Source organism: Hyperoodon ampullatus (genome assembly GCF_949752795.1).
Source record: "Hyperoodon ampullatus genome assembly, chromosome: 5".
Taxonomy (NCBI): domain Eukaryota; kingdom Metazoa; phylum Chordata; class Mammalia; order Artiodactyla; family Ziphiidae; genus Hyperoodon; species Hyperoodon ampullatus.
This window is the reverse complement of record NC_136918.1, coordinates 44739797-44766125: the sequence shown is the minus strand read 5'-3', so window position 1 is coordinate 44766125 and position 26329 is coordinate 44739797. Positions and strand designations below refer to the sequence as shown.

The 26329-nt window shown below is 38.5% G+C and overlaps 1 protein-coding gene and 1 long non-coding RNA gene across 3 annotated transcripts; both read right to left on the bottom strand.

Annotated features, from left to right (window-relative positions):
- Positions 1-2472: 2472 nt before the first annotated feature.
- TRA2B (transformer 2 beta homolog) lies at positions 2473-10665 on the bottom strand. Of its 2 annotated transcripts, XR_013810918.1 has the most exons (8): positions 10507-10665; positions 8774-8962; positions 6021-6136; positions 5397-5480; positions 4161-4220; positions 3534-3581; positions 3372-3445; positions 2473-2883 (listed from the first exon to the last, which is right to left on the bottom strand). XR_013810918.1 is itself a non-coding variant. In XM_079705135.1 (7 exons), the coding sequence occupies exons 1-7, from the start codon at positions 10537-10539 to the stop codon at positions 2873-2875; spliced, it is 567 nt and encodes a 188-aa protein (XP_079561261.1). In that variant the 5' UTR covers positions 10540-10665; the 3' UTR covers positions 2473-2872. The 2 variants fall into 2 exon arrangements, 1 of the variants encoding a protein (XP_079561261.1); XM_079705135.1 differs by lacking the exon at positions 3534-3581.
- Positions 10666-11709: 1044 nt separating this feature from the next.
- On the bottom strand, positions 11710-23485 carry LOC307053640. Its single transcript, XR_013810919.1, has 3 exons — positions 23313-23485; positions 16879-17154; positions 11710-11845 (listed from the first exon to the last, which is right to left on the bottom strand). It is a non-coding gene; the product is annotated as an uncharacterized lncRNA (long non-coding RNA).
- Positions 23486-26329: the final 2844 nt, after the last annotated feature.

Genomic DNA, 26329 nt, shown 5'->3' with positions numbered 1-26329 from the left:
ACTAAAAAAAAAAATTGGATTTATATCTAAATGCAAGAGGAAACCATTGAAGGATTTTAAAACAAAGGGATGATGTGATCTGATTTACCTCTTAAGACATTGACTGCTTAATGAAGAATGGATTAGAGGGAATACAAAATGAGACTAGAGATGGCTACCAATTAAGCATCACAAATGACAAGGAGTTACTTAGTAGTCAAGATTCTTGATTATAAAAACTGTGGACACCACAGCCTGTCCCACTGCTGCCACTGACACCAGATAAGGAATCTGCCGGCTAGAGATATAACCACCTCCCTATTCCCTAGTTCCACTCCCCCTCACATACTGCTGACATCTTTAAGGCACTTACCATCCACTCTACTCACTTGAATAATTTTCTACTATCCCTACTTCTTGGGTTTAAGGTTTAAAGTTTGCATACACCTGACTGACCAAGCCTAGTTCACAGGCATATGCTGTAGATGCAAAGGATGGGTAAACAAGCATCTGGGATTTGGGGCATCTATGGTGTTAGGTGGGCTCTGCCTCTCAGCAGGACTCAGTTTGGGGAATATCCCAATGGCAGGTCTGCATGCTGGGAAGCTGAGAAAATGACACCTATCTAATACCAGCTTGGAAAACTTGCTTTTTGCCCATGAGAAAAGATGTAATGTTATTACAAGCAGAGGCTTGAAATGTACTTGGATGATTGAACGTGATCTTGTGTTTCCACATCACAGTGAGAAATGTGCTGGTTTGCTCACTCTTCCAAGGAGGCTGAGCCATGTGGAACAGATGCACACACGTGCAGTCTATCAGTCAACCCCAGCTGTCCTACAGATGAGCGAGAGCCTGGATGAGATCAGCAGCTAAGTACCTGTTGTGTGCCTGAGTTTTAATAACTGATTATGCAGCAACAGTTGATCAGATACACTCAGAGAGTATTCCGAGATCCCCCCAAAGGTGACAAAAAAGGTTGGCAATTAAATGTAAGAAAGCTTTAATTATGGGAACAAAATGTTCCACAGTGTGAACAGTAAGTCTTAAAGGGACCTGTTTGTACCAAATTCTACTGTGAGGGAGTGACCATTTACCTTCAATACGCTTGGTCTTCAAAATTCTTATGCTTATATACTGTTTTATGGCTTACAAAAACCCTTTTTGTAAACCAGGTGACCACCATCATAGCACACTAACAGATTACTACTTGCTTTTTTATCCCAGAACAGGACGGCATCTCACCACTCTTCAGCCTATCTCAACCTGTCCAGTAAGTTTGGCAAATTTAGGCCTACAAATAATGCCTACACTCCATTACCAGTATTTTTAATCATCTGGTTACCCAGATTAGAGGCAGAATGACATCATTATTAAGAGTACAGAGTACGGATTGAGACTGGTCAAGTTCAGATCCCAGCATTGCTGTTTTAACAGCTGTTTGACCTAAGGTAAATTACTACACCATTTTGATTGATGCAGACTGAACATATTAATATATGGGAAGTGCTTTACAAAGTACCTGGGACACACTATACTGTATTTAAGTAATAATACAAAGGTCAGCAGGCTAACAGACTTTAATTACCTGCCTATAGCAATTTCACTAGAATTGACCATGAAAATAACCTAAACTAAGAAGAATATGCATTTCAGGCACCTTCAGGGCAAGTGTGGAGACTAGAGTTATTTTAATATTAACACGATCTGCAAGTGGAGATGATCACTCCAATACCTAGTTACTCACTTCGATTTATCTGCCAGGAATACACAATTTATCTATTTAAAACACCAATAATAACAAAAAGAATACAAATGAGTCCAAAGGAACTCTTAATTATATATGTAGCAAGGTTAAAACAAAATCTTTATAAACTGAGTTGTACCAGCCTTTTACTCTTTTCATTTGCGTTTATTTAAACACAGTTCTCAAAACATTTGAGTGAAATTGGGCCTCCTTTGGTAAGCAAAGGACCTGAAAATAATATTTAAAAAATGAACAGGCAAAGTCTTCAGTTCATCCACAACACAGGTGTAGTGTTCCCTTCTCTTTTTCTCAAACTCTGAAGCACCCAGTTTTTCCATATAATCTAAAAGCTAGAAGAACAAGAGTACATTTGTGGTGGAATGTATTGTCACTTGCTGATAACTAGTTGAAATACCATTATCCCCTTGTAACAGCTTTAAGAAATAGCCTTTTAAAGGCATTCATTGTGTAACTCTTATCTTATTCCCTGCTATATATATAATACAGATTATATAAACGCCGACAAATTCACATTTATATTAAGCATTAAGCATTTGCTGTACTGAAAGATCTTTAGGCCTAATACTAGCAGTATAGAGTTACAGAGCATAATTTTTATCACTTAATTGCAGGTATATTAAGTATGGTATGTTTTATGGACTGGAGGAAAACGGGCATTTTTGTCTTGAATTTACTACTGACAGTCTATTCTGAACAGTTCTGCTAACCATTGATATGTTAGAAAGAAAAGTAAAAACCAAACTTTATTGTTGCTTTTTGCCATTTGGTAGCTCATTTTACACACAGGCTTCGATCTTCAGAATACCCTGGATTCAGTAGAAAAACCATTTAAATGAAGTTTTGTACAATAGAAACTTCTCAGCAGTCAAAATTTAGACTGTAAAAAAATACATGCAAAACATACTTTTCTGAAAACACTTAACTTTGAACAAAGCACCGAACTACACAAATGCAGAATGAAAACAGCATTTCAACTCCACCAAAAGTAGTCATCATAAAAGGTGTAAAAGTCACCTAACTTCACTAGGCACTGTTCACTTTTTAAACAGGAGACAATAAAAAATATTGTCCACAAACAATATCCCAACTCTAGGGCAGGTTTCAGAAAGTCTTCAACTTCATGCTTTAATAGCGACCTAGGAAGAAAAGAAATATGCTTCAGTACTCAAGTGTGTACTTTTAATGTTGAGAATTTTAAACTACTCTGCCATCAGGGAATTCCTACATACCAGATTCTCTCCTGTGAAAACAGAGGAAAACCTTCACATAAAGATTACACTAAGAAGACCAATGTTTTAAACAGAAATAGCTGGTAAGCTAAGGTTTACCAGCTCAACCTGAAAGCTAAGGTTTTAAGTCACTCAAATGTTTCCAAACTATACAAACATTACAAGGACTCCTAAAAAGAAAAGCTACAAATGGTGACAGAATATATTTATTATTTTAATAAGCAACAAGAGTAAGATCCAAGGGTTGTTTTCCTATACTTCCTTGAACCAAAAGTTGGAGAGAAATATAGATAAAACTAATTGAATTAACCCATTATCTGCTGTGTTTGGTAAGTCACAGCAAGCCATGCTATTACAATATATAAACAAAATCATATAAATCAATAAAAACTTACGAGGTGAGTATGATCGAGATCTGGAACGTGATCTGTATCCTCCACGACTATAGTAGGGAGAAGGTGACCGTCTTCTGTAAACAAATGTCAACACCATCTAAGACTACTGAGATTATATATGATCCCTTTGTCACCTTCCAAAACTAAAAGACCCTCACTGACCTTGAAAAATATTGCATTAGTCACAGGATTTCAAAGTCTGTTTTAGTCCTGAGAATGAAGCACACTATCAGGCCCAGTACCAAATAACCCCTCCAACTATCAGAGGTTGAATACTCCTTGCTATATTTGATCCACTGATCATCTGCTAATTAACATTATACTTAACAGAATTTAAAATGGCTAAGAAAAAAAAAAAATCTTTACCACTAATTTTAACTATACCCTATGAGCACCCAAAACAAAATTTCATTCATAGTGCTTCAAAGTGATTTAGTTCTGTGTAAGAAAGATCAACTTGAATACTCACTTGCTATTCTGAGACACTTATAAAAAGCTAATAAAACTATCAGGAATAAATACCATCTTAGTTTCTGCCATATCTCATGTTAAGGTACAAAATGGTACCACTGAGTAAATGACCTAGTGTAAGTGCAATTAATTTCTGTGAACACACAAATTAAGCCATGTACACATTGTCATTTGGCTTCAGTTACAGTATATTCATAAAGTTCATGCAATCCAATTCTGTGTAATGCCAACTATAATTTACCAAAATACTAATAACGAAAATGTCTTTATGTGAGCCATTCTACTATTGTACAGATTTTAAGTCTTCTCCTGGCATACCTGTATATCTGATCCCTGTCTTGAGCAGCTCTCCATCCTCCTCCTCCTCCACCTCCTCCTCTGTGAAGGCAGAAAAGCAAATATATTCATTTTTAAAATTTTTGAAAGTACACAATTCATGCAATAAAATTAAAACTCGCAGAAGTGAAAGCTAGCTGCTTTTGCCACCTCTTTACAAATTGGCATAGAGCTCTCCCTGGTGGTTAAAATGAATATCATTAGAAGTAAATGCTCATATGAATTAAAATAAAAATAAAATATTAAGACCCTAATCTTTGCAGCCTCCATAAATCAATCCCTTAAGTGTCAGTACAGAAATGCCACTTTTAAGAAAGTTTTTGTCAGTGTTAAATGTCAGGACTGTCAACTTCTTAAAACATTACTAAATAGTGCAAAAAAAGACATCTATACCTCAACACCACACTAAAATAAGGTGTCAAAGATTAACTGTTGTGGTCAATACTTATTACACAATTTACATTTTGACAAGCAAGCAAGGGTCTGAATTACCTGCTGTTTTAATAAAATAGAGAACTTTACTTCATTTTTGCCTTTCAAAGTATTCCCAGTGTCATGAACATTTCCCTGCCTACCCCCAAAAAAATATATCAATATTTTTGGTAATAAACTTCTTACCATTGTTACACTAAATTATTGTCCTTAAATAATTACTTCTTTGGATTCTTTCCAAGAATCAATTTCCCCTGCCCTTCAGTGCACGATTCCTTAGATACCAAAAATTGCTTTATAAAGCAATGACTTTCAAAATACAGCTTATGAAACTCACTTTAAAAACAAAAAAGGGGGAAAAACTGAAGTATGGTCTTATAATTTTGTTTTCACTGTCATGTTTTGAAACCAAGGATTTCAGTTGGTTTACAACTTGGTGTTTAAAAAAATATACATACGAAGATAAATTAAAAAGACACATAACCATAAAATCTAGTTTAGGGGCTTCCCTGGCAGTCGGTGGTTAAGACTCCATGCTGCCAATGCAGGGGACTCAGGTTCGATCCCTGGTCAGGGAACTAAGATGCCACGTGGTGTGGCCAAGACAAACACCTAATGTAAACTCTGGGCCTGGATTTTAGTATTAAAGGTAATGACTTGTATCAAAAGGCTAAAACTCAGGTATGTATAGTGCTGCCTTAAATTATGTTGCAACTGATTCAGGAGAAGAGCTGGCTTGTCCTTCAATTTTTTGGCAACTTAAACTTTGTATTATGCTTAACTTACCTGTATGACCTGCTGTAATAGTCCCGATCATCGTAGCCTCGATCATATCCCCTGTCGTAGTAATCTCGACGGCGTGAGCTGCCACTATGAACAACAGTAAGTAAGATTTGTACGAACTTAAAATCTTACCTATAATAATGGTTAAGTTTCCAGCATGGGAAAAATGGTCTGGTAAAAATCAATTACCCAGCAAAGCCAAATCTATGGCATTTCTTTATGATAAAAGTGGGATGTGGGGCTTCCCTGGTGGCGCAGTGGTTAAGAGTCCGCCTGCCGATGCAGGGGACACGGGTTCGTGCCCCGGTCCGGGAAGATCCCATATGCTGCGGAGCGGCTGGGCCCGTGAGCCATGGCCGCTGAGCCTGTGCTCCTCAATGGGAGAGGCCACAACAGTGAGAGGCCCGCGTACCGCAAAAAAAAGAAAGTGGGATGTGATCTATTAAATGATACCAATCAAAATGTGTGGTACCAACAGAATGTTTCCACTGAATATACTGTATTGACTTTGAGTTTTAGCCAGTCTGAAATGCCAAAGATCCCCCCACCCCTAACTATGTGTAGTTCTTGGAGGAACTAAACAAACTGAACTGTCAGTATTTTTAACAACCTTGAAAATAAACTTACTAGGTAGGTCTCCCCATGTAAATTCCTGGTGTTGGGGTATGTGGTCTCTTTGTTATAGAGAAATCAACTCTGATCCTACGTCCATCAAGCTCCATTCCATTGGCACGCTCTTTCGCCTTCAAAAGATATGTAAGTTGTTATATACATCCTGGACAAAGCCCCAAATTATCCAACAGCTATAAACAGGGTCCAACTGGATGTTCCAGCTAGGCCAGAACATTATGCCTGACAGCTTATTAATAGGCTTTTCCGCCTATTAAATCTTTATTTATAAAAGCTAGCCCAGAAAAGCTTACCCAAAAAACCACAAAAGCCAATTTAACCCATGAAATGTTTTATGTAACACAGTGCTTGTAGCTCTAAAGCAGTACATAGCTGGCAGCTTATGACCCATGAGCTAAGAATTTAAATGGGTGGGTGGGTGGGGGGAATCAATAGTATTTCATCATAAATGGAATTCAAAATTCAGTGACCATAAATGTTTTACTGAAAGATAGCCCCACTCATTAATTTGCATATTATATGGATACTTTTACATTACACTGACAGGGTTGAAAAGTTGTCATTAAGATCTTATGGTGGGGGCTTCCCTGGTGGTGCAGTGGTTGAGAGTCCGCCTGCCGATGCAGGGGACACGGGTTCGTGCCCCGGTCCAGTATGATCCCACATGCCGCGGAGCAGCTGGGACCGTGAGCCATGGCTGCTGAGCCTGCGCTCTGCAACGCGAGAGGCCACAGCTGTGAGAGGCCCGCGTACCGCAAAAAAGATCTTAGGGTGCACAAAGCCCAAAATATTTACTGTCTAATCCTTTACACAAGTTTTTGTCTTCTTGCTATGGAAGTAAAAAGTTGGGATGAAGAAAGCTTGAATTACATATAGTTCTTTTATCTAGAACACAGACTAAATAAAACAGTATGTACTTAACGAAAAAATATCCCATTCCAAAGACCTTAGCAGTTTGTTCACAATTTAAAGAAACACCCCTCCACCTAAACAGAACTTAAACTTCTAATTCCAAGTATGTTATTTTCTAGTTTGATCGTTTCTGCCTCAAGACAGTTTCTGGCGCTACTGATTCAGATACAAAATATGCTATCTTTCAGAAAGTGAACTCTGGTCCTGTAGCAAAAAACGAAAAAAAAAAAAAAAAAAATTTAGGGAAACCAGGAAGCCTATACTGTTCAATTATTACCAAAATGAAGTGAACGACATCTTAAAGCATCCCTTAAATCTCTTAAATTATAATTATTTGCATTCAGCTTTCAATTCTTCCTTTAGTATCAGATTTATTTTAAAATCTATGGTTTTTAAAATTAGTATAATCTTGACAAAGTTATATATATATATAAAAGAAAACATATAACCATATAATCTCATTTAGAACTCAGTTACTCATCTCAACATTGACCTCAGATAGCTTGTCATTTAAGTTTCTGAAGCTTTTCCTTATACTGTATCTAAAGTCCAGATTTCTTAAATGTGGCCTAGATTCTCACACTGAATTTTTACTTTATTCTACATAATAAAAAATTTTAACTGGCAGTCCAGTGGTTAGGACTCAGTGCTTTCACTGCTATGGCCTGGGTTCAATCTCTGGTTGGGGAACTAAGATCCCGTAAGCCATGCAGCACAGCCAAAAAAAAAAAAAAAAAAGAAAAAAATTACTTCCTATATTTTGGCTCAAGTCAACTTAACTCTAAATATAAAATCGCTTGCTAGTATACATTCAAAACCAGTTCCTTTCTCCTGAGTCATAGTCATAGCTTTATCACTTTCTAATGTTTTTCTCCATTTTAGAAAGTAATTTGGGGGGGACTTCGCTGGTGGCGCAGTGGTTTAGAATCCGCCTGCCAATGCAGGGGCACGGGTTTGATCCCTGGCCCAGGAAGATCTCACGTGCCATGGAGCAACTAGCCCATGCGCCACAACTACTGAAGCCTGTGCACCTAGAGCCCGTGCTCTGCCAACAAGAGAAGCCACTGCGATGAGAAGCCTGTGCACCACAATGAAGAGTAGCCCCTGCTTGACACAACTAGACAAAGACCCAATGCAACCAAATATATATATATATATAAAAAAGGAATTTGGGGGCTTCCCTTGGTGGTGCAGTAGTTAATAATCTGTCTGCCTATACAGGGGACACGGGTTCAAGCCCTGGTCCAGGAAGACCCCATATGCTGCACAGCAACTAAGCCTGTGCGCCACAACTACTGAACTCCACGTGCCTAGAGCCCATGTTCCGCAACACGAGAAGCCACCGGGATGAGAAGCCTGCACACCACAATGAAGAGTAGCCCCCGCGTGCCGCAACTAGAGAAAGCCCACACACAGCAACGAAGACCCAACACAGCCAAAAATAAATAAATTTTAAAAGTAATTTGATATAAACAGTAATTAAATATTCCAAATGAGTATTAATATTCTTATATTTTAGAAATATCTATATCTAGACACATATCACACCTGGAAATAGTTGACTATGTTGGGATTTACTTCAAATAATGTGGTGGAGAGGACTGAGTTGGAATATAGAACCAAACTGTCATACTTTTCTGTTACTCTACAAATATTTGAAAATGTCCACATTAGGTTTTTTAAAAAATTCAATATTGATCAGTGTATGTTCCCAGATGAATGCATTTCCTTTTACCTCAACCTATATATAGTTACTCAAGCAAAAACTGTCCTTATCCGAGTAAAAATAGTTAAAAATACGACTGGTATTTTTACAAAGATACAAGACTTTTACTTACTTCCTTGGCATCATCTACATTTTCAAAATATACAAAGGCAAATCCTCTTGAACGTCTAGATTGCTGGTCATATACAATAGACACATCAGCAATTGGGCCATATTTAGAGAACACTTCTCTTAGATCTCTTTCTGTAGTGTATAAGCTCAATCCAAATACTCCAAGACAACAGTTGGGATCAGGATTTGCCTAGAAATAGAAAAATGGATTTTGAACTTTAAAACGTGTCATAAATCAAAGTTAAAAAAAAGGAACTATGCATAAATTAGCCAAAAATGTCACACTAACCCTAAAAGATAATAAACGAAATAAAATGCTATTCTAAAATTAATGTTACAGCAATACCACAAGCATGTTTAAGAACACGGAAACAGCAGCTCATACTAGTGAGAAGCACCTTTTTTTTTTTTTTTGGAGATCGGAGGGCAATTTGCCCAAGGGATTCACCTTCTAGGGCTTTATCCTAAGAAATGGCCACACACTCAACAATATGCACACATATGGATAATCAGAATAGCACTGTCTATAAGCCAGAGGGAGAAAAAACGGCATACTGTTAAAATGTTGAATTAAGATATACCACTCACACAATGGGAGGCTCTAAATTGCCAAAAAGATATAGAAGAGCATGTTCAGCCTGATTTTATCTCTATAAAAAAAACATTGTATACATAAAGTGTTTATATATATACACATAAATGTAACCAAAGACGAGTACCAAGCTGTTTTTAACAGGTATTAAGTAGCTTGCAATTATTACGCTAAGGAAAATAATGAACCAAATGTTGCTGACACTCCAGTTGCCGTAATGAATTTGCCTAAAGGTTTCATTTGTCATACATTTACTGCAGTCAAATTCCATCCCACTTTCGAAAACAAACACTCCCTTTAGATCTATCTACTTGCATTATATTATACAATGAAATCACAATATGAACACACTAAATGCCATCTCATTTGGAACTTCTTATGGAAGATAAAAAAGACTTAATACCTGAAAGAAACTTGCTTAAAAGTAAATGGAAGGGCTTCCCTGGTGGCGCAGTGGTTGAGAGTCTGCCTGCCAATGCAGGGGACACGGGTTCGAGCCCTGATCTGGGAAGATCCCACATGCCGCAGAGCAACTAGGCCCATGAGCCACAACTACTGAGCCTGTGCGCCTGGAGCCTATGCCCCGTAACAAGAGAGACCGCAACAGTGAAAGGCCCGTGCACCGCCATGAAGAGTGGCCCCCACTTGCCTCAACTAGAGAAAGCCCTCACACAGAAACAAAGACCCAACACAGCCAAGAATAAATAAATTTTAAAAAAAAGTAAATGGGAAAATCAGGACAGCATTCTGTAAAGTGTATTAAAACAAACCCAGAAAACCTGGATAACATTAGTATGAAACATAAAGACCTATGATCTAGTGTACTAATATAATAATACTAATGTATAATGGAGATTTTTTTTAATCTGAGGGGTTGTTAATATGACAATACCTTGTTAATGTGACAATATCTTAAATCTGACCAATAGCACAAATGTAGACAATTACATGGGTGATATCTTTTAAAAAGAGAATCTCAAAACACTAAAAAGGTTCTACAGGTAACTCATGCTAAAGCTCCACTGTCAAATAATATCAGTCCTAACATCAAACAAAAGAAAAAAAAGAAGGGAACATATTATGTATTATTATAAAGTGGCTTTAAACAGTCCACTGCTTTAAAAACATTTTTTTCATCTTACCCGATTCCCAACATGACGCCTGCGAGTAGACATGGGAGAGTGACTGTGGCTATGCCGTCTTCGATAATCTCTACTGTAAGATCTGCTACGGGATCTTCTATGGGAGCGGGACCGAGATCGTGACCTTGTATAATGCCTTCGAGAACTTCTTCTGGATCTAGACCTGAAAGACAAAAGCTTCAAGGTTATGACTAAATAGCTGACAGTAGGATATGGCTTTCAATTCTTTCAATACTCTATTCTAGAGTTAAACTACAAAAGTTGGAACACACAATTCAGGCATATAGCGGGATCGATACTTTTCTTCTGTATATAGTCATTTCTACTCTGCTAGGAAGAGTTCCAAAAAACCACTACCAGCTAAAGCTCCCTTCCATCATATCTTAAAATAATTTAGAGATTAAACTTAACACAATTATCTTTCGAAAAACGTGCACTTCATACTAGCTTGATTTGCACCCACCTTTACCCCTCAGAATACCACCCTCTATTTTGCTGCTTCTTGCATTATGCCCACTATTCACTTAAGATAAAATCACCATCACAGTTTTCTCCAGCAGTGTTTTAAAACCAGTTGCTCTTAACTACAGTGATCATATGAAATGTCATTTAAACCAAGGAAGATACATTGTAAGAGAGAAAGGGGGCGCTGTTAATTATGCCTGACAATAGGCATAAACTGGGGCTGACCTGGGCAAACCAAGATGTAAAGCTTACTCTTGACGAACATTAAAAAAAAAAAGAAAGCGCTGCATTAAGGTGTTTTTGTTTTATACATACATTTGTCATACTAGACTATACCTATTTATCAAGAATTGCAGTTACTGAAAGCCAATGTTCTGCAGTCTGTTTGCCATACTAATAAGCAGTTCACTTAAACTCATAGTGAATCCTCACAATTCTGAAGAACTGGTACTATTACTAATTCGCCTTTTATAGATAAGGAAGCTAAGACTGAAAAAGGTTAAGTAATCTGCCCAAGCCAGAAAAAAATAGAGGTAAGATTTGAACCCTAACGCCAAAAACCCAGGCTCTTAACCACTCAGTCTTCTATCTCCCAGATCTTAACGATTAAGTTCATTTCTAGTACCAATATTAAATAAGCCAACAAATGAACTGACCCTCTCTATCTTCCTAGTTTACAAAAGCACACACCAATTTGAAAGCTAAGAGTAACAAGAAAATCCCAAGACAGTCTTTCTTACCTAGATTCAGATCTGGACCTGGACTTTGATCTGGAACGCCTGGAATCTTCCTTGGAGCGAGACCTTGCAGGGGTATGCCTTGCAGATTTCCCAGATCCATGAGCACTTCCACTTCTGGAAGCAGAACGGGATTCCTACACGTAGATGTCAAAAGTTTAATTTGTATACTTTCTGGGCAACTTTAAAAACAAATAAGCTGTGGTGAGATAAATGGTGAGGGAAAGCAATCCCCTTCCAAGATAAGAAAACATAGGTAAGGGCAGGAACTGAATATACCTGGTATAATAGTTACGTTGCTCCAATTGACATAAGCCAATTAACTTGAACTTCCACCTTTTTTTAGGGAGCAGGGATAAGAGTTAACTGACCCCACTCTTCATAAATGGGTGCCAAAGCCAAGCAGTTAAGGGAACTGCCCAAGGATTGTTTTGGGAATGTTACTCCATAAAGACTAGGGTGAGAAAGAACCTTATTAACTATCACACCTATACCTCACACCTATTTCAATCAAGTTGCCATCAACCAAAAAAAACCACCCTATGAAATTCATTAAAACTTACTGTATATCCAAGTTTTATTTACTGCTGAGTGGGAAAAAAGACAAGGATGGTAACTGTTTCCAGTCCTAGAGAAAAGTAGAAACCTAGTGGAAAGCAAGGACCAGCTTGAAGGACACTAGATCTGAAGAGCCTGTTCACCTAACCATGGTAGGAAGCCCTTAAAAATCTCAAAGCAACCAGATGGAGCTATAGCAGAAAGGCAGTAAATTAACTGCAGAAGAATTAAGATAAGAGTACCAGAGACCTTACTCAGCTAAGTGTAGATGAGCCAGTGCCAACCGATGGGGAACTGAGAGTAAGCAGTTAGAAAAGTGACGTAAAGGACATATTAAAACCAAAACAGTTTAGATCATGGGTTCCTAATCTACGTTTAGGAAGGGAAGTTCAGGAAATCTAGGTATATACTGTATACCCAAGCTTTCCCCTATCATAACTGGAACTAGCTGGTAGGTAGGTAATACAAAAAAGATTTCTAAAAGAAACTAGCAAAGAAATGGGTAAACAGGATAACTAGTTCATCAGTGAACCAAAGGCATATAATCAGTAGAAAAAGCAAACATGTATAGAAAGAACTGGATCTAGGGAAATGTTCTGCCAAGACACCAAAACAGAAACAGTGGAATGGACAAGAGAATCCACACAGTCTGATAGCTAACCAAGGTATCATCAAACCAAGACAGCATTTATTCCAGGTTATCCATCTTCAGCAAATTAAAAGGCATTATTCTAATGATCTTCCTGCCCAACATAGGATAAACAGCCAGACTCAAAAGGAATCAACATTACAGGTAAGTCACTGTAGGGGTAAGAATCAATGTTGAAGCTGCATAGAAGTTATCACAAGAGACCTCCCTGCGTGGGAGACCCTCAGAATACGCTGGCCATTCTTCAAAGGAAGATATGAAATTCTTTTACATCACAGCCCAAAACATTTTAGAATGTTCTGTGACTTAAGAGCATAGTGGAGAAAATTTGGAAGATCCTTCCTATGATGCAACACAGAAGAGACAAATTAAAGCTTAAAGTTTAGAACAGGGAACATAAGAGTTAACTCAGTGGGCAAAATGAGTTCTGGTCTCTACACCCAAAACAACTCTAGAAACTTTTACAGTAAGATTTCTAAATCATTATGAAACATGGTGTAAAGTGACATGAAACATGACAGCCCCCTCTCCTTCCTGCCATGAGTTAGTAAAGAGATTCAAAGATGGTCCCTAATTATTAGTGAAAACAGCTGCTTTTACCATCAAGGAGTGGTTAGAAGTGGTTTGGGGACCCCCAACCAACAATCCCTTGGCTTTCTCAGGCAAATATTCTGAAGAGACATTTTAAAGCACAATCCACGTTCTCCTCCTCGAACAAAGAAGTTCTCAAATTGGGGATGCACTTTCTGCCATCATTTCAACAGGCAAAAGCTAATCTAGAAGAGAAGGTAGAAACAGGGACCCAAAAGCTATTTACTAAATACCTTTGTTTACTCCAGTGCTAGAAAGATTACTTCATGGAATGATTATGACTTGTAATGGAAACCAACGAAAACAATTTGCTCTGGCAAGAAGAGAATATGCGTGCCTCGCAATAAGAGTTAAAAGATTACCAAGCAAGTAGACTGTAGTTAACAGAAATCAATCTAGGGATCTGAAAAAGGAAGAAAGAATAGAAAAAGTCAAGATCCTCTTGCTTCGGTAAACAGAAAAGCCTTACTCCAAGCTGAGATGCTTTACCAGTCTGTCCACCAAGAGGGAAAAGAAAGTACTTCTAGCCTCAGAATAAACCTTAATGAGGTTCCCCCATGAAATTCTAGTAGATCAAGGATTAAAGATACAGTATTTGTGAAATTATTATAAGACTTTTCACTCAACCTCTAAAACTAGTTGGCTACATGCAGATGCATTTTGTGAGCAATCACTTCTCAGACCAGGAATAGGGGAAACCACCAGAATGCTAAGATTTTTTTCCTTCTGTACAGACACTTGTTAGGCTAACACAGAAAACAATGCCTCTACCTCCTACCTTTCTTGTCAGGGGTAGTCTTAAAGTTAAACCTTTTTGCAGTTATGTTGGCCATTAGCTGGTTTGGAACTATGTGCAAGGATATTTAGCCTGTCTAGAAGAAATGACACCTAAATTAGCCAAATCTAAAAGCATAAAGTTAGCTTTAAACCTTGGTCCATGGTCAAATCTGTAAAACCAGCTGGAAAAGCCCCTACACACAAGGAAAATTCCAAGTCCACTTTCAGGGCTGTCAAAACAATAAATGTCAACACATTAAAATCCTACCAAAAGAAGCACTACTCTGAACATCAGTATCTCAAGGAAAAGGGTCATATACTTAAAGTTAGCATGAATAACAAAGCCAAAATTCCCTGAAAACTGCTCAGGGAATCAAGTTCTTATAGACTGGATCTTAATCATATACTAATATACAATCTACACGCAACACATCAGGGAAAAACAAACTCAGCCTTCCAACAAAATACCAACCAGTGTCTACCTATTCTGAGAATGGCAGTATCTTAGAAAAACTTTCTGAAAGAAATGAAAGTGGGAAAAACCATCCAATCATCACTAGGTTTCTCATACATTTTAAAAACTAAATGCACTAAATTACATTTTGAACAGTGGCTCTTAGAGGTATGCAGTAAACGTACCTAGCACTTAAAAACACATCCCTAACTAGCGCTTATTTTAGTAGATCTGCAGTTGGGCATCTGTATTTCTTAAAAACACCATAGGTGTTTATGATGCTTAGAGTTAAGTCTTACTGACTTAATCAATTTCAAGCTTTATACTTCTTACCTATCTGATTTTTTTCCCCCAACAAAGTCATTTTCCTGAAACCTTGTTTTTTGTCACCTTCTCTGCCCCCACCTGCCCCCTGGCATTAATCAGCCCTCCTGAGGGCATGTACCTTACACCTGCCCCAGCATAAGAGGCCTGTCTCCCCCATAGTCCCCAGACAAGGGGTAGAGGGATGCACTCTCATACTCAAAGATGCTTTGGCCAGGGCAGGAGAGGAACCTGAATGGATGAAATGGTCCACTAGCATCAATGTTTATTTTTGCTTTACATCTTTCCAGCTTGTGCCATATAATCGAATTCCAAACTGCTTCTTCCCCTTAGATGACTAACAGGTCTTTTCTCTTTTGGACCCCAAGGACCTTTTAGATCTCCTGATAAGAGAATCCATGAGCTTAAATAGAAATACAACATCCATTCACATCACTTGCCTCAGCTCTCTGCCTAAACTGTAATTCAGAATGCAAAATCAACATTACCAATTTAATGTTATTAGTTTATATGTGGCAAGTTTTACAAAGCAATAATCGGGACAAAGCAAATACTGGAAACTATTGCCTATAAATGGAAGTAAGTTTCTTCTGCTTGCAAGATACAGAAATATTACAAAAAGCACAAATCTGACACTAACAGGCCCTAAAATCTCAGAAAACGGATTCCTCTAGAATGTCATTTAGACCACTTTTTCCAAAAGCTCTAAGGTCTGACAACTCTCAAAGTTTTTTAGGCTATCTTCGTTTCGGGGAGAAGTGATAGCATAGCCTTAGCTTTCCCAATAGGGTAGAAGCCATCTGTTGGTTGGCTACTACTGGGTATTATTTTGACACATGCACTTGTCCCATCCAACTGAAAGTAACAAGACTGCACCAATCATTTTTTTTCTATTCAGCTAAAACACAACAAACACACAGAAGGGAAAATGACAGAACTTTGGCGTCTATTTTCCCAGTAAGTGGAGGGAGTAGGGAACCAGAATAAAGCTACTTTATGATCTATATCTCTCACATCATTTTAACAGTTAAGTGTTAATAACAGAAAATGAGAAAAGGGAAAAAAGCACCTACTTCTTTTGCCACTTTTCAGTTACATATACTGTTCACTTATGTGACCCACACCTCATTCTAAGGGAAGCCCCTATAACTTTTTAGCAGTAACCCCAGTCACTGAGCTGGAATAAGAATTAAACAGAAAAGAATTAAGAATCATCTTATGAATTTAGCACACATGCATCTTAAAGTTAGGGCCTAAATGGTCATAGCTTTCTACTACTGCCATCTAGAAAGAAATTAATGTTTTCATAAACGCCAAAAGGAACTATCCTGTCCAATGCTTTGCTTGGATTTTCGGGGTTTGGTTCTATAACCAACCTGGTGACATTCTTTAGGAAAACTTTGACAAACTTAAGAAAACATTCTACTATATATTGCTCTGTACTGAATGACAGGGGTCTGTGCATTAAGAGTCCAGGGGGGTGGCACAGACAGACCACCAACTCCAACTCTGGAGGTACTCACTCATGCCCCAGGACCAGCAAAGTTAGAGATGAAAAATCCAGGAGACAACATGAAGCTGGCTGTTACCCAAACTGAAGAGCTCATTCCTGCCTCCTATTTGACTACAAAGAGTTATTATTATTTTTTAAAGTTGCATTTCAATCATTTGACTAAGAAGTTAAAATTAGAATTACCTAATTTAAACGTTTCCCCTGGAAGGCACTTCTTTACCCTGTATATATTTCTTCTATTAAACAAATAATGCATGCATGTTTAGCAAAATATACAGGGACACATAAACAGACTAGTAATTACTTAGCGTAGTGCTTTCTGATTCCAGATTACTTCTTATCTTAACTTCATTTTTATTTCTTTTCTTCATTCTTCCGTTTCAAATTCTGACTTCTTTCATCTTCCCCACTTCACACAAATTGCTCAATATTCTACAAGTGGGACTTCTGGTCTGATAATTAGCATGCATTCTTTCTTTTATTTTTTCAAATTTCAGCTTCACTTATTCCTGAGCTTCAAATACTCATTTATAAAACTTGTCAAATGACGACTTCCGCATTTTCCTTCTTCAACATTAACCTTAATAGAAAAAGAACAGGATGAAGAATATTTTAAAACTCCAGGATAAAATCCAGTGCCAAAACTGAAACTAGAAAAAAAAATCCCTCTTGTTGTTTTGGATTTTTAGAAAAGCTAGAATACGCAGCTCAAAAAACTGAAACTAGTTTCCTGTTGGCTCTAAAATATATAATCAATCTCTTTTGTCTACTCCAAGTAGATTTATCATGCTTAAGCTGAATGTGAAGTGCACGACTGAACATTTACTGTTCAACTGACATTTTAAGAACTATAATTACATTTCACACTTATCGTATTCATCAATAGAAAGTATGTTCAGTGTCAAAAGCACATCTCTAGTCAAAAAGTGACACGTAAATACAAAAGTGCAAGAAAGGAAAGCACGGACAATTCATTTGCACAATGATGACAAGGCTGAGGGTTGAAGAAGTTTACAAATTGTGACTAAGGGCAAGATATGTATTTAACGTCACACATTTTTTTAACTGCAAAAGTAGCTCTGTAAAAAAACAATTATCAGGGAATTTGAAAATTTGGACTATAGTGTTCAACCCACCCCTAGAAAGCTGCTCTAGTGAGATTTTATAATATGAATGGCCCAACTTACTGAATTTAGAACTAAACTCATTAAAAAGACCAAATCAAGTCAACCAACTACTACATGCGAGTAGCTATGAAGAAAGCAGAACAAACTTGAATCCAACAGTGGTGTTTTCAAAGAATTTTTGGTAAAATCTCCCCCCTCAATGAACAAAGTATTAAAATCTTCTGCAGTCCAAAGGAGCAATCCTACTTTGAAAGGTGGCAATATTGGGAGAAAATTACAGCTCACCTCCTGAAATTATTAAAAAGATTCAATATCACTTAACAGATCAATAAAGTATAATAGTGTCTACTGAACATCTTAATCAAAATAACTGCCCTCATAAAACATCGTAGTTTCCCTGAACTTCACCTTATGATCTTTCACTGTTAACAATTTCCTCTCCTAGTTTTTCTGAAAATAAAACTTTCTGGGGGGGGAAAAAAAAACAGAGAGAGAGAGAGAGATGAGTCTTTATACCTATCTGATCAAAAAGACAACCATGCATGGCTATGATGGAAGTGTTGTGATGTCTTTTCTAAGAGGGTAACCATAATCCTCAGTCTAGTTTTTCAATGTTAATTACTGCTTATTTAATCCAGGAAAAAATTTTTATTTAAGGGAGTCACAGTAATTCATTTTAATATCCATCACTAAAATGTAATGGGAAATGTTTACTGCCAGCACAAATGTAATCGTGGAATCAGAATGCCCAAGCAGGTTTCCTCTTAAGGCCTCCTAAAGTTTAAATATAGGGCTTAGGTACAGAAAATGCTGGAAGAGGCCAAAGCTCTAGATACCACAAGTCTTCAATATGGACGCCTTCCTGCTATTTCATTACTCCTTCCCAACATTCTCCCTTCTTTTTATATTTGAAGAACAAAGCACACTGCTAGATAATATAAATACTAGGTTCATTCAAACCTCAGCTAAGTTCAAGTGGCCACTTCATAAAACCAGAAGAACTACTGGGCTAATGTTATACACATATGGTTAAGAGATCCTACTTACAAATAAGCAGAAGTTTGTCCCATCACCAACACAATTTTTGTTAAAATAATTCTAGGGACTACAACTGGAATTTATGTAACATTAAAAACGTGCAAACTCATTAGGTTGATCGACAAGGTAGTATTTTAAAAACTAGGAGGAAATAAAAACTCATTGAATATGCTATAAAGATCAATGCTCATATCAACGTAAGGACTGTACTATTTATTTCTTTCTGCAGCTAAACTCTACCAGAAGGTTGCTTGGATAGAAAAATCCTCAAAGACTGAAAATTTCTGAAAAAACTGTCATCTGACATGCCTAAATGAGCTCTAAGCCCAAGCTTTTAAAAGATCTCTTGCAAAAACAGTACAGACTCTGAATTTACATTCATAAAACATTCAGTAATTTCCAGAAGCGCAAGTATGTTTTACTGTTTCAGAAGACTACTTTTTAATCTAATATCTAAGCAAAACAAACAAACAAACAAACAAACAAAAAACAACCCCAAAAGGGTCCTCATCCATGCTGTCATATTCAGCAATCTTGTGATAAAAATCAGAATGTAACCTCCAAAACCCAATTCAAAGCAAAGATTTTGGGGGAATCTGAAGACTAATTTGCTATAATGAAGAACTCCCCAACCCCAGCTTAAAAACAAGACTAAGTGACACCCTCCCCCCAAAAACTAAATTGGGTGAACACTTAAAATTCCCAATCACCACATCACTGTAGGTCATAAGAAAATAATACAATTATGAGTAAAAAACTGATCAACATAACATGCAATGCTAAGGCTCAAAAGATATACACAACTGTAGCATTGTCCTCTTGGGCAAAATGTCAACTATGCAAGTATTAATATTTACCAGGCTTTGGATTTTATTGGAGATAAGGAATGGGAAAAAGCTGTACAAGGCAAATTCCATTTAACACACCTCTCATCTTCTGAATTCCTGTTCAATCTTTTCACAAAACCAGTAGTACTTACCTTATAATTACTTGTAATTTCAGTATGAACATGCCACCTTCTAGTTCCAGGCCATATCCGAAACACTAAATCATTCTTAGTTAAGACCAAGAAAAATATTCTTCAACCTGGTTTCAAGAGACTTGTGCCTAACCAGACTCACACTGAAACAAAACTATTTCCTCCCACCAACATTAATTTAATCCTCTAGGAAGAAACAGATTGATGTTTTAGTTTTGAAAATCTGGATTTAGAGTTAGTAGCTAAAAACAATTCAAAAAGACAACGCAAGATTAAGCAGAAGAGGAAAAAAACTGCAGAATCTGAAAGGCAGTTTGATGGGATAGTATCCAGATGCTATTCATCTCTACAAAGAATAAGACTAAAGATAATATACCTATATTGTATACACATTACTTCTACAAAAATAGGCAACAATATCAAGAGTATTTATTGCAATCTTGATAGCAGACAAATTAAAATGATTTGGTCCATGCAAATTGCGTTTCCTTAGTTTCTGGTTTCTCTAGGTAAAGACCCATTTGTACAAGCTAAAGAAATTAGGAGGGTAGAACATTAAACCAGTGCCAAGAACAAACGTCACCACACCCTAAAGAGTGTGACCATAATTGGGCCTTACAAGATTTATTTACCACCTCCCTCTCACCATTACCATGCACCTCTAAACTTGGCTACATGACTCTATCATGTTCTTATTCTCCCCAATTGTGACATATCTGCTAAAAGCACCTCTCTTTTTTCCAAAGGTGCTTTGCAAAAAATGTGAGCAATTGTGGGAAATGACTGGAAGAAACTAGAACTTGAAAATGAATATCATCTTACTTTAACATGGATTTGGCCACATCAGGGAAGTCAGCTCTAATTAGAAACAGGTTTTAATTTAAATCTATCAACTCTGACATGAAAAATCCCAGATACAGGTAAAAGGTAGATTCTGCCGTAACTGAAAGTGTGAAACGAACCACAAAAATTCAGGAACGCACCCTAGCTGCACATTTAAAACAAGACAAAGGAACATAAGGAACCACAACTCTTAAGTGCCAATATTCACGCAATAAAGTAAACACGCTATCAGCAACCAAGTCGAGGATAATTTATTGCTCGCACCCCACCCCAATCTGTATAGGAATCGAACTTATAATAAAGTCTAAAGGAGAAGAAAAAACATTTCTAGAGCGGCGGGGCCGGTGGCTATGGTGGGGCAGGAGGTGGTTGCAGCTGATAAGATTTTAGTGATTACATTAACATTAGCTGATTAGACTGGTAGGTATTAGTGATTTACATCAACAATTTGTAATGTTTGAAAACTCAGAGTGGAATGAAAGTAATTTTTCAGGCTCCAGATAAGCTATTCATAGCAGGCCATGTCCAAGATTATTACCCCGAATGCAACGGTTTTCCCACGGTTTTCAGGCACTTCCAAAAGGAAGTTTCTAGCCAATCAGACCTGAGTGTTCTACCTAGTGTTTTTAACGGCATTATATTTAAATCATCCCACTGAGCTTTATGGTTTTGCCACACGTTCTTTGGGAGCCCCAAACGTATTTGTTTTAGGTACAGTCTAACCATTTCAGGTTCCAATAAACCAACTGGAAAGCAATCTACATACAAAACAAACGCTGAAAAAAACAATGTGGAAGTACTCCACAACGTCAGAGTTCAGAAAAACTCTTCCAAGAAGTCAAGACTCTATGTAAGACAAAATATCAATTTTTAACATGTACCTTTAAAATTTTTTTAATTACTTTGTCTCCTTCCATAAGAATTTATTGAGTAACCATTCTATGTAACGGGATTGTGATATAACTAGGATGTATATTCTACTAACAGAAAGTACCAATTCAAAAACTTGATTAATAGGATGACAATGTCTCTTGAGATGTCTCAAACCAGGACCTAATTCTTGAAATTGTTTCCCCCCTTAGGTAAAAAATACCCTAACTTTCCTTTGGGGAATTTTTCATCTTCTCAAGCACACCATCACAAGTAACTTACTCAGGTTTATTCATCTGAGAGCTCTAGTCAGAGACCAGTCATTTTGTAGTCTCAAAACAATGCAAAAGTATCCTATAATTGTTTTAATAGCTGAAAACTAAAATTATCATTTGCTTTCCAGTCCGAGCACTGACGCCTAGTTTCGACAGTATATTCAACCGGCAGAAACCATAACCCACAGCTTTAACAACTTGTGAACTTGATCCAAGCTTTCTCACCCTAAGAGCGAGCTTAAAAAATAATCGCACACACACTGGTGACAGTGGCAATCAATCGTCTTACGGAAAAACACATAAAGCCAATACTCATCTGCATAGGTAAAGGCGGGGCCTGATTAGTTCAAACCAAATTAATCAGACTTGGCTCCAAAGTTACACAGTAAATTCACTAAGACTCCAAGAGCTAAGGAGTTTCTCTATAAAAACGCCCTTCTAATGAAACATCTAAAATTTGTTTCATGGGTTTGAGAAGATATTTAAGTAGATTTACCTGAGAATTACATATAAACTATAAAAAAACACCCAACCTAATCCCACCAAGTAAAAAAAAAACAAACCAAGTTCCATGGTCCTTTTTATTACCCTTTCTCTAACCTCCAAATATGCAAGATTCTGGCAAGACTGACATTTCCGCATCTTAGTACTCACGAACCCGCAACCAAGCTTTGTATCATGCTTTCTAAGCCCGGAAACTTTCTTATTTCTGCAGTTTATCCAACCCTCACCAAACTCCACATTTTGGAATGGAAACTTTAAAAAGTGCACCAACACAACTTGTGCTTCACAGAACAGGAATGCCTCAAAACAAAGAAAACAACAGCGCCGTAAATTGCTGCCCGCCAATTTCTCCACCATCTCGCAGAAAAAAATCTACTCCCTCAAACAAGAAAATCTCAGCGACCCCGTGGTCTACTCTGGATACCGGAAACGATTTGGGGTTTGAAAGCCCTTTCGGTATCAAAGAAAAGCACTCCTTTTAGGCCAAACACAAAGCTCGCGCGCAATCCCCTCAAACTAACGGGTCCAGAACTTAGTCTACCTCAGACTAGTTTCCCCATTTTAAAAGGGGCCCCAAAAACACCCTAGATTCCCATTCTTTCGGGGCCCAGAATATGATCCTGTCTTAACGTAAATTCTGAGCAAAAAAAATCCCAAAGAACGCTGCGTTTCTGCCCGCCCCCTCCCCCACGGCCTGGAGGTTGTCGCGCGGCTCCTCCGCCATTTTGTGCCTCTGGCAGCGCGCCCAGCCCGCCAACCCAAGATGGCTGCGGCGAGGCTTCACAGGAGAGCAACGGCGAAACGAGATACCGCTCCCCTCCCCCACCACAGAGGGGACGCAGCGGCCATTTTTAATTCCCCCCCACCACCATAACGGAAAAAATCGCCGTTTCGGGTAAAGGGCCACCTAAACCCGTCGGCGGCCTCCTTCACGGAAAAACACACTATCCACTAGGGCTTTTAAACCTCTGACTCCCATCCCTCCCGGTCTCAGACTTCGGAGTCGAAATCGCCCCAGTTTCCCGGTCCGAGGCCGACGGGCCTGGAAAGAGATGCAAGAAGCTGGGACCACACAGCCGCCCCCTGCACCACCGCTACGTACCCGCTCGCCGTAGTTCTGCTCGCCGCTGTCGCTCATGACTTCTAGCTGCTCTCGCCGCCCGACGTGCTTCAATCGAAGCTGCCAACCTCTTGCGCCTTCTATCTAGAGGCTCAGCCGCAGCCCCGCAACACGCACTGGTTCCCGAGCCGCTGAGGAGAAACGCTCCGCACCGCCTCCGCTCGGGCTCTAAGTCTCCCGGATGTGACGCGGCGCTCTTTAACCAGGCCCCACCCCCTCCCAGAAGGCGCGCTTTCTTGGCTCCGCCCCTCCGCGCTCGGCTTTCCCTTTCCAGCAATGGCGCGTCCCGAACTGTACGTGACGTAAGCCCCGCCCCTCGCGCCGCGCTAACCCCATCTCCGGGTCTTTTTGAGGCGGGAAAGAAAGCGCGCCAGTGGCCTCAGTGGTGGTCGCCACGGGGCGTCGTGATGTCACCGGCCACTCCTGACTCTCTTCTGGAACTTTCTGGGAAGCTGTCGTGGAGGGTGGGGGAAGGGAGGGAGGAGAGGCCCGCCGTTTCTCCCATCCTTCTCTCCGTTCTTCCGCTTTATTCGTTTCTCTTTTTTTGTGTCTTGATTTGGTTGGAGAGGGAGGATGTCCGTATACTGGGTTCCGTGCTTTACTTTGGTTTTCTGTAGCTTCAGTTGTGGATCTTTCCTACCTGAAAACCCTTCATTTGAGCATCTGTTAAATACCAAAGCACTTTACCAGATCTTGATGTACTGAAATCAGCCACAATCTCTAATCTGAAGTTAGTGGTCTAATAAGGGAGAACTGTTAAACATACATTTGCAAACTAAGATTTTGCGTTAGAGACATGTGCAGCTATAGCGGTGTCACAAGGAGTGAAGATTAATTATGCCATCACCCAACAACATGACATAGTGGAAAGAGTCCAAACTTGGAAGTTCAGACATTCCTCTGGGTCTGTTGTTTCCCTTTAGAGAAAACAAAGTATGGTACCCAGCTGATGAGGCACTTTGATACTTGTAAAGGGCCATTTGATTTTTTAAAACAGCTTTCTTGAGATATAATTCACATACCACGCAATACTCCTGTTTCAAGTGTACAATTCAAGTGGTTTTTGTATTTACGGAGTTGTGCAACCATCACAATTTCAAAACAGTTTAATCACCCCCAAAAAGAAACCTGTCATTAATAGTCCTGGTACATCTTCCCCCTCACATTCCCCCCCGCCCCCCCCCCCCCACACACAACCCTCCCAGCTCTGAGGACTCTAAAATCTGCTTTGTCTATAGTTTTGCCTATTCTGGACATTTCCTATAAAAATGGAATCATACATGTAATATGAAATCCTTTGTGACTGGCTTGTTTAACAGTATAAAGATTTCAATGTTCGTCTGTGCTGTAGCATGTATTACTATTTCAGTCCTTTTTATTGCTGAATAATATTTCATTGTATAGATGTATCACATTTTATTTATCCACTCATCAGTTGGTAGACTTTTGGGTGGTTTCCACTTTTTAGCTATTATGAATGATGCTGCTGTGAACATTCATGTACGAGTTTTTGGATGAACATATATTTTCAGTTCTTTGGGGAATATACCTAGTAATGGAATTGCTGGGTTGTATGGTAACTCTATGTTTAACTTTTAGAGGAACTGCCATTTAATTATAGCCACCCTAGTGGGTGTGAAGTGATATGCCATTGCGGTTTTGATTTGCCTATCCCTAATAATGATGTTGAGCATATTTCATGTGTTTATTGCCCATTTGTAGATCTTGTTTAGGGAAATGTGTATTCAGATACCTTGCCCATTATTACTTTTATTATTGGGTTGTAAAAAGTGGCAGTTTGATTCTTGCTTGTTTAAAATAGTCATCTGGGGACTTCTTGGTGGCACAGTGGTTAAGAATCTGCCTGCCAGTTCAGGGGATACTGGTTCGAGCCCTGGTCTGGGAAGATTCCACATGCCACGGAGCAACTAAGACCATGTGCCACAACTACTGAGCCTGCGCTCTAGACCCTGCAAGCCATAACTACTGAGCCTGCGTGCCACAACTACTGAAGCCTGCACGCCTAGAGCCTGTGCTCTGCAACAAGAGAAGCCACCACAATGAGAAGCTCGTGCACTGCAACAGAGTAGCCCCTGCATGCTGCAACTAGAGAAAAGCCCGTGCACAGCAATGAAGACCCAATGCAGCCATAAATAAATAAATAAATAAATAAATAAATAAATAAATAAATAGTCATCTGGAACAGTATCAGGTTTTTAAGGTACCTGAGACCCTGAGATTTCGTGATGACTCAAGGTGACAATTGTCCTCTCTTTTTGCATACTCTCCAGAGCCAACCTCATCTGCTTTCATGGTTTCAATCAGGGACCTATATGATTACGGTTTCCAAATCTGTATTTTTAGACTTGAACATCCCCCACCCCTCCAGTTCCATGTTTAAATTCTAGATGCTTATTGTAATATTTACCTGGATATTTCAGCGGCTTACAAAAATTAGCATATCCAAAATTAAAATAAGCATTTTAATAGTCTATTCCTCCTTTGCCCTCGAAACATCTCTGCTAAAACTTTCTTCTCTCCCTCCCTAATTTAATTAGTTAACACTTCTCATCAATTCCACTTCCCATACATTTTTAAAATTTATCTTTTTTTTCTCCATTCCTCTCGTCACCATTTGTCAGGGCTTCATCAACTCACTTATCTGGTGAAGTGAAAATTATCTTAGAAACTAAAGTGTTTGTGGAGTTTTTACCTCTTTAAACACTGTATTTCAAGTTCTAATAAGAGGAAATCAGGTTATAAAAAAATAAAAATATAACCTTGGACCTGGAATCATAGTTCACAAAGATGAAATGATAAAGGGTGTATCTGAGAAAACAACTCTAGTACACTTTTCCCCAATAACTGTGTTTGGAATTTTGCAATGATCCCTTGTGCTTTTGTGCATTTAATAATTTCTAATCATTTTATCAGCTAGGCTGTACCATTTCTAAACTTTTTTGTATCCTCCCTGGGATGAAGAGATTAAATTTATTTCC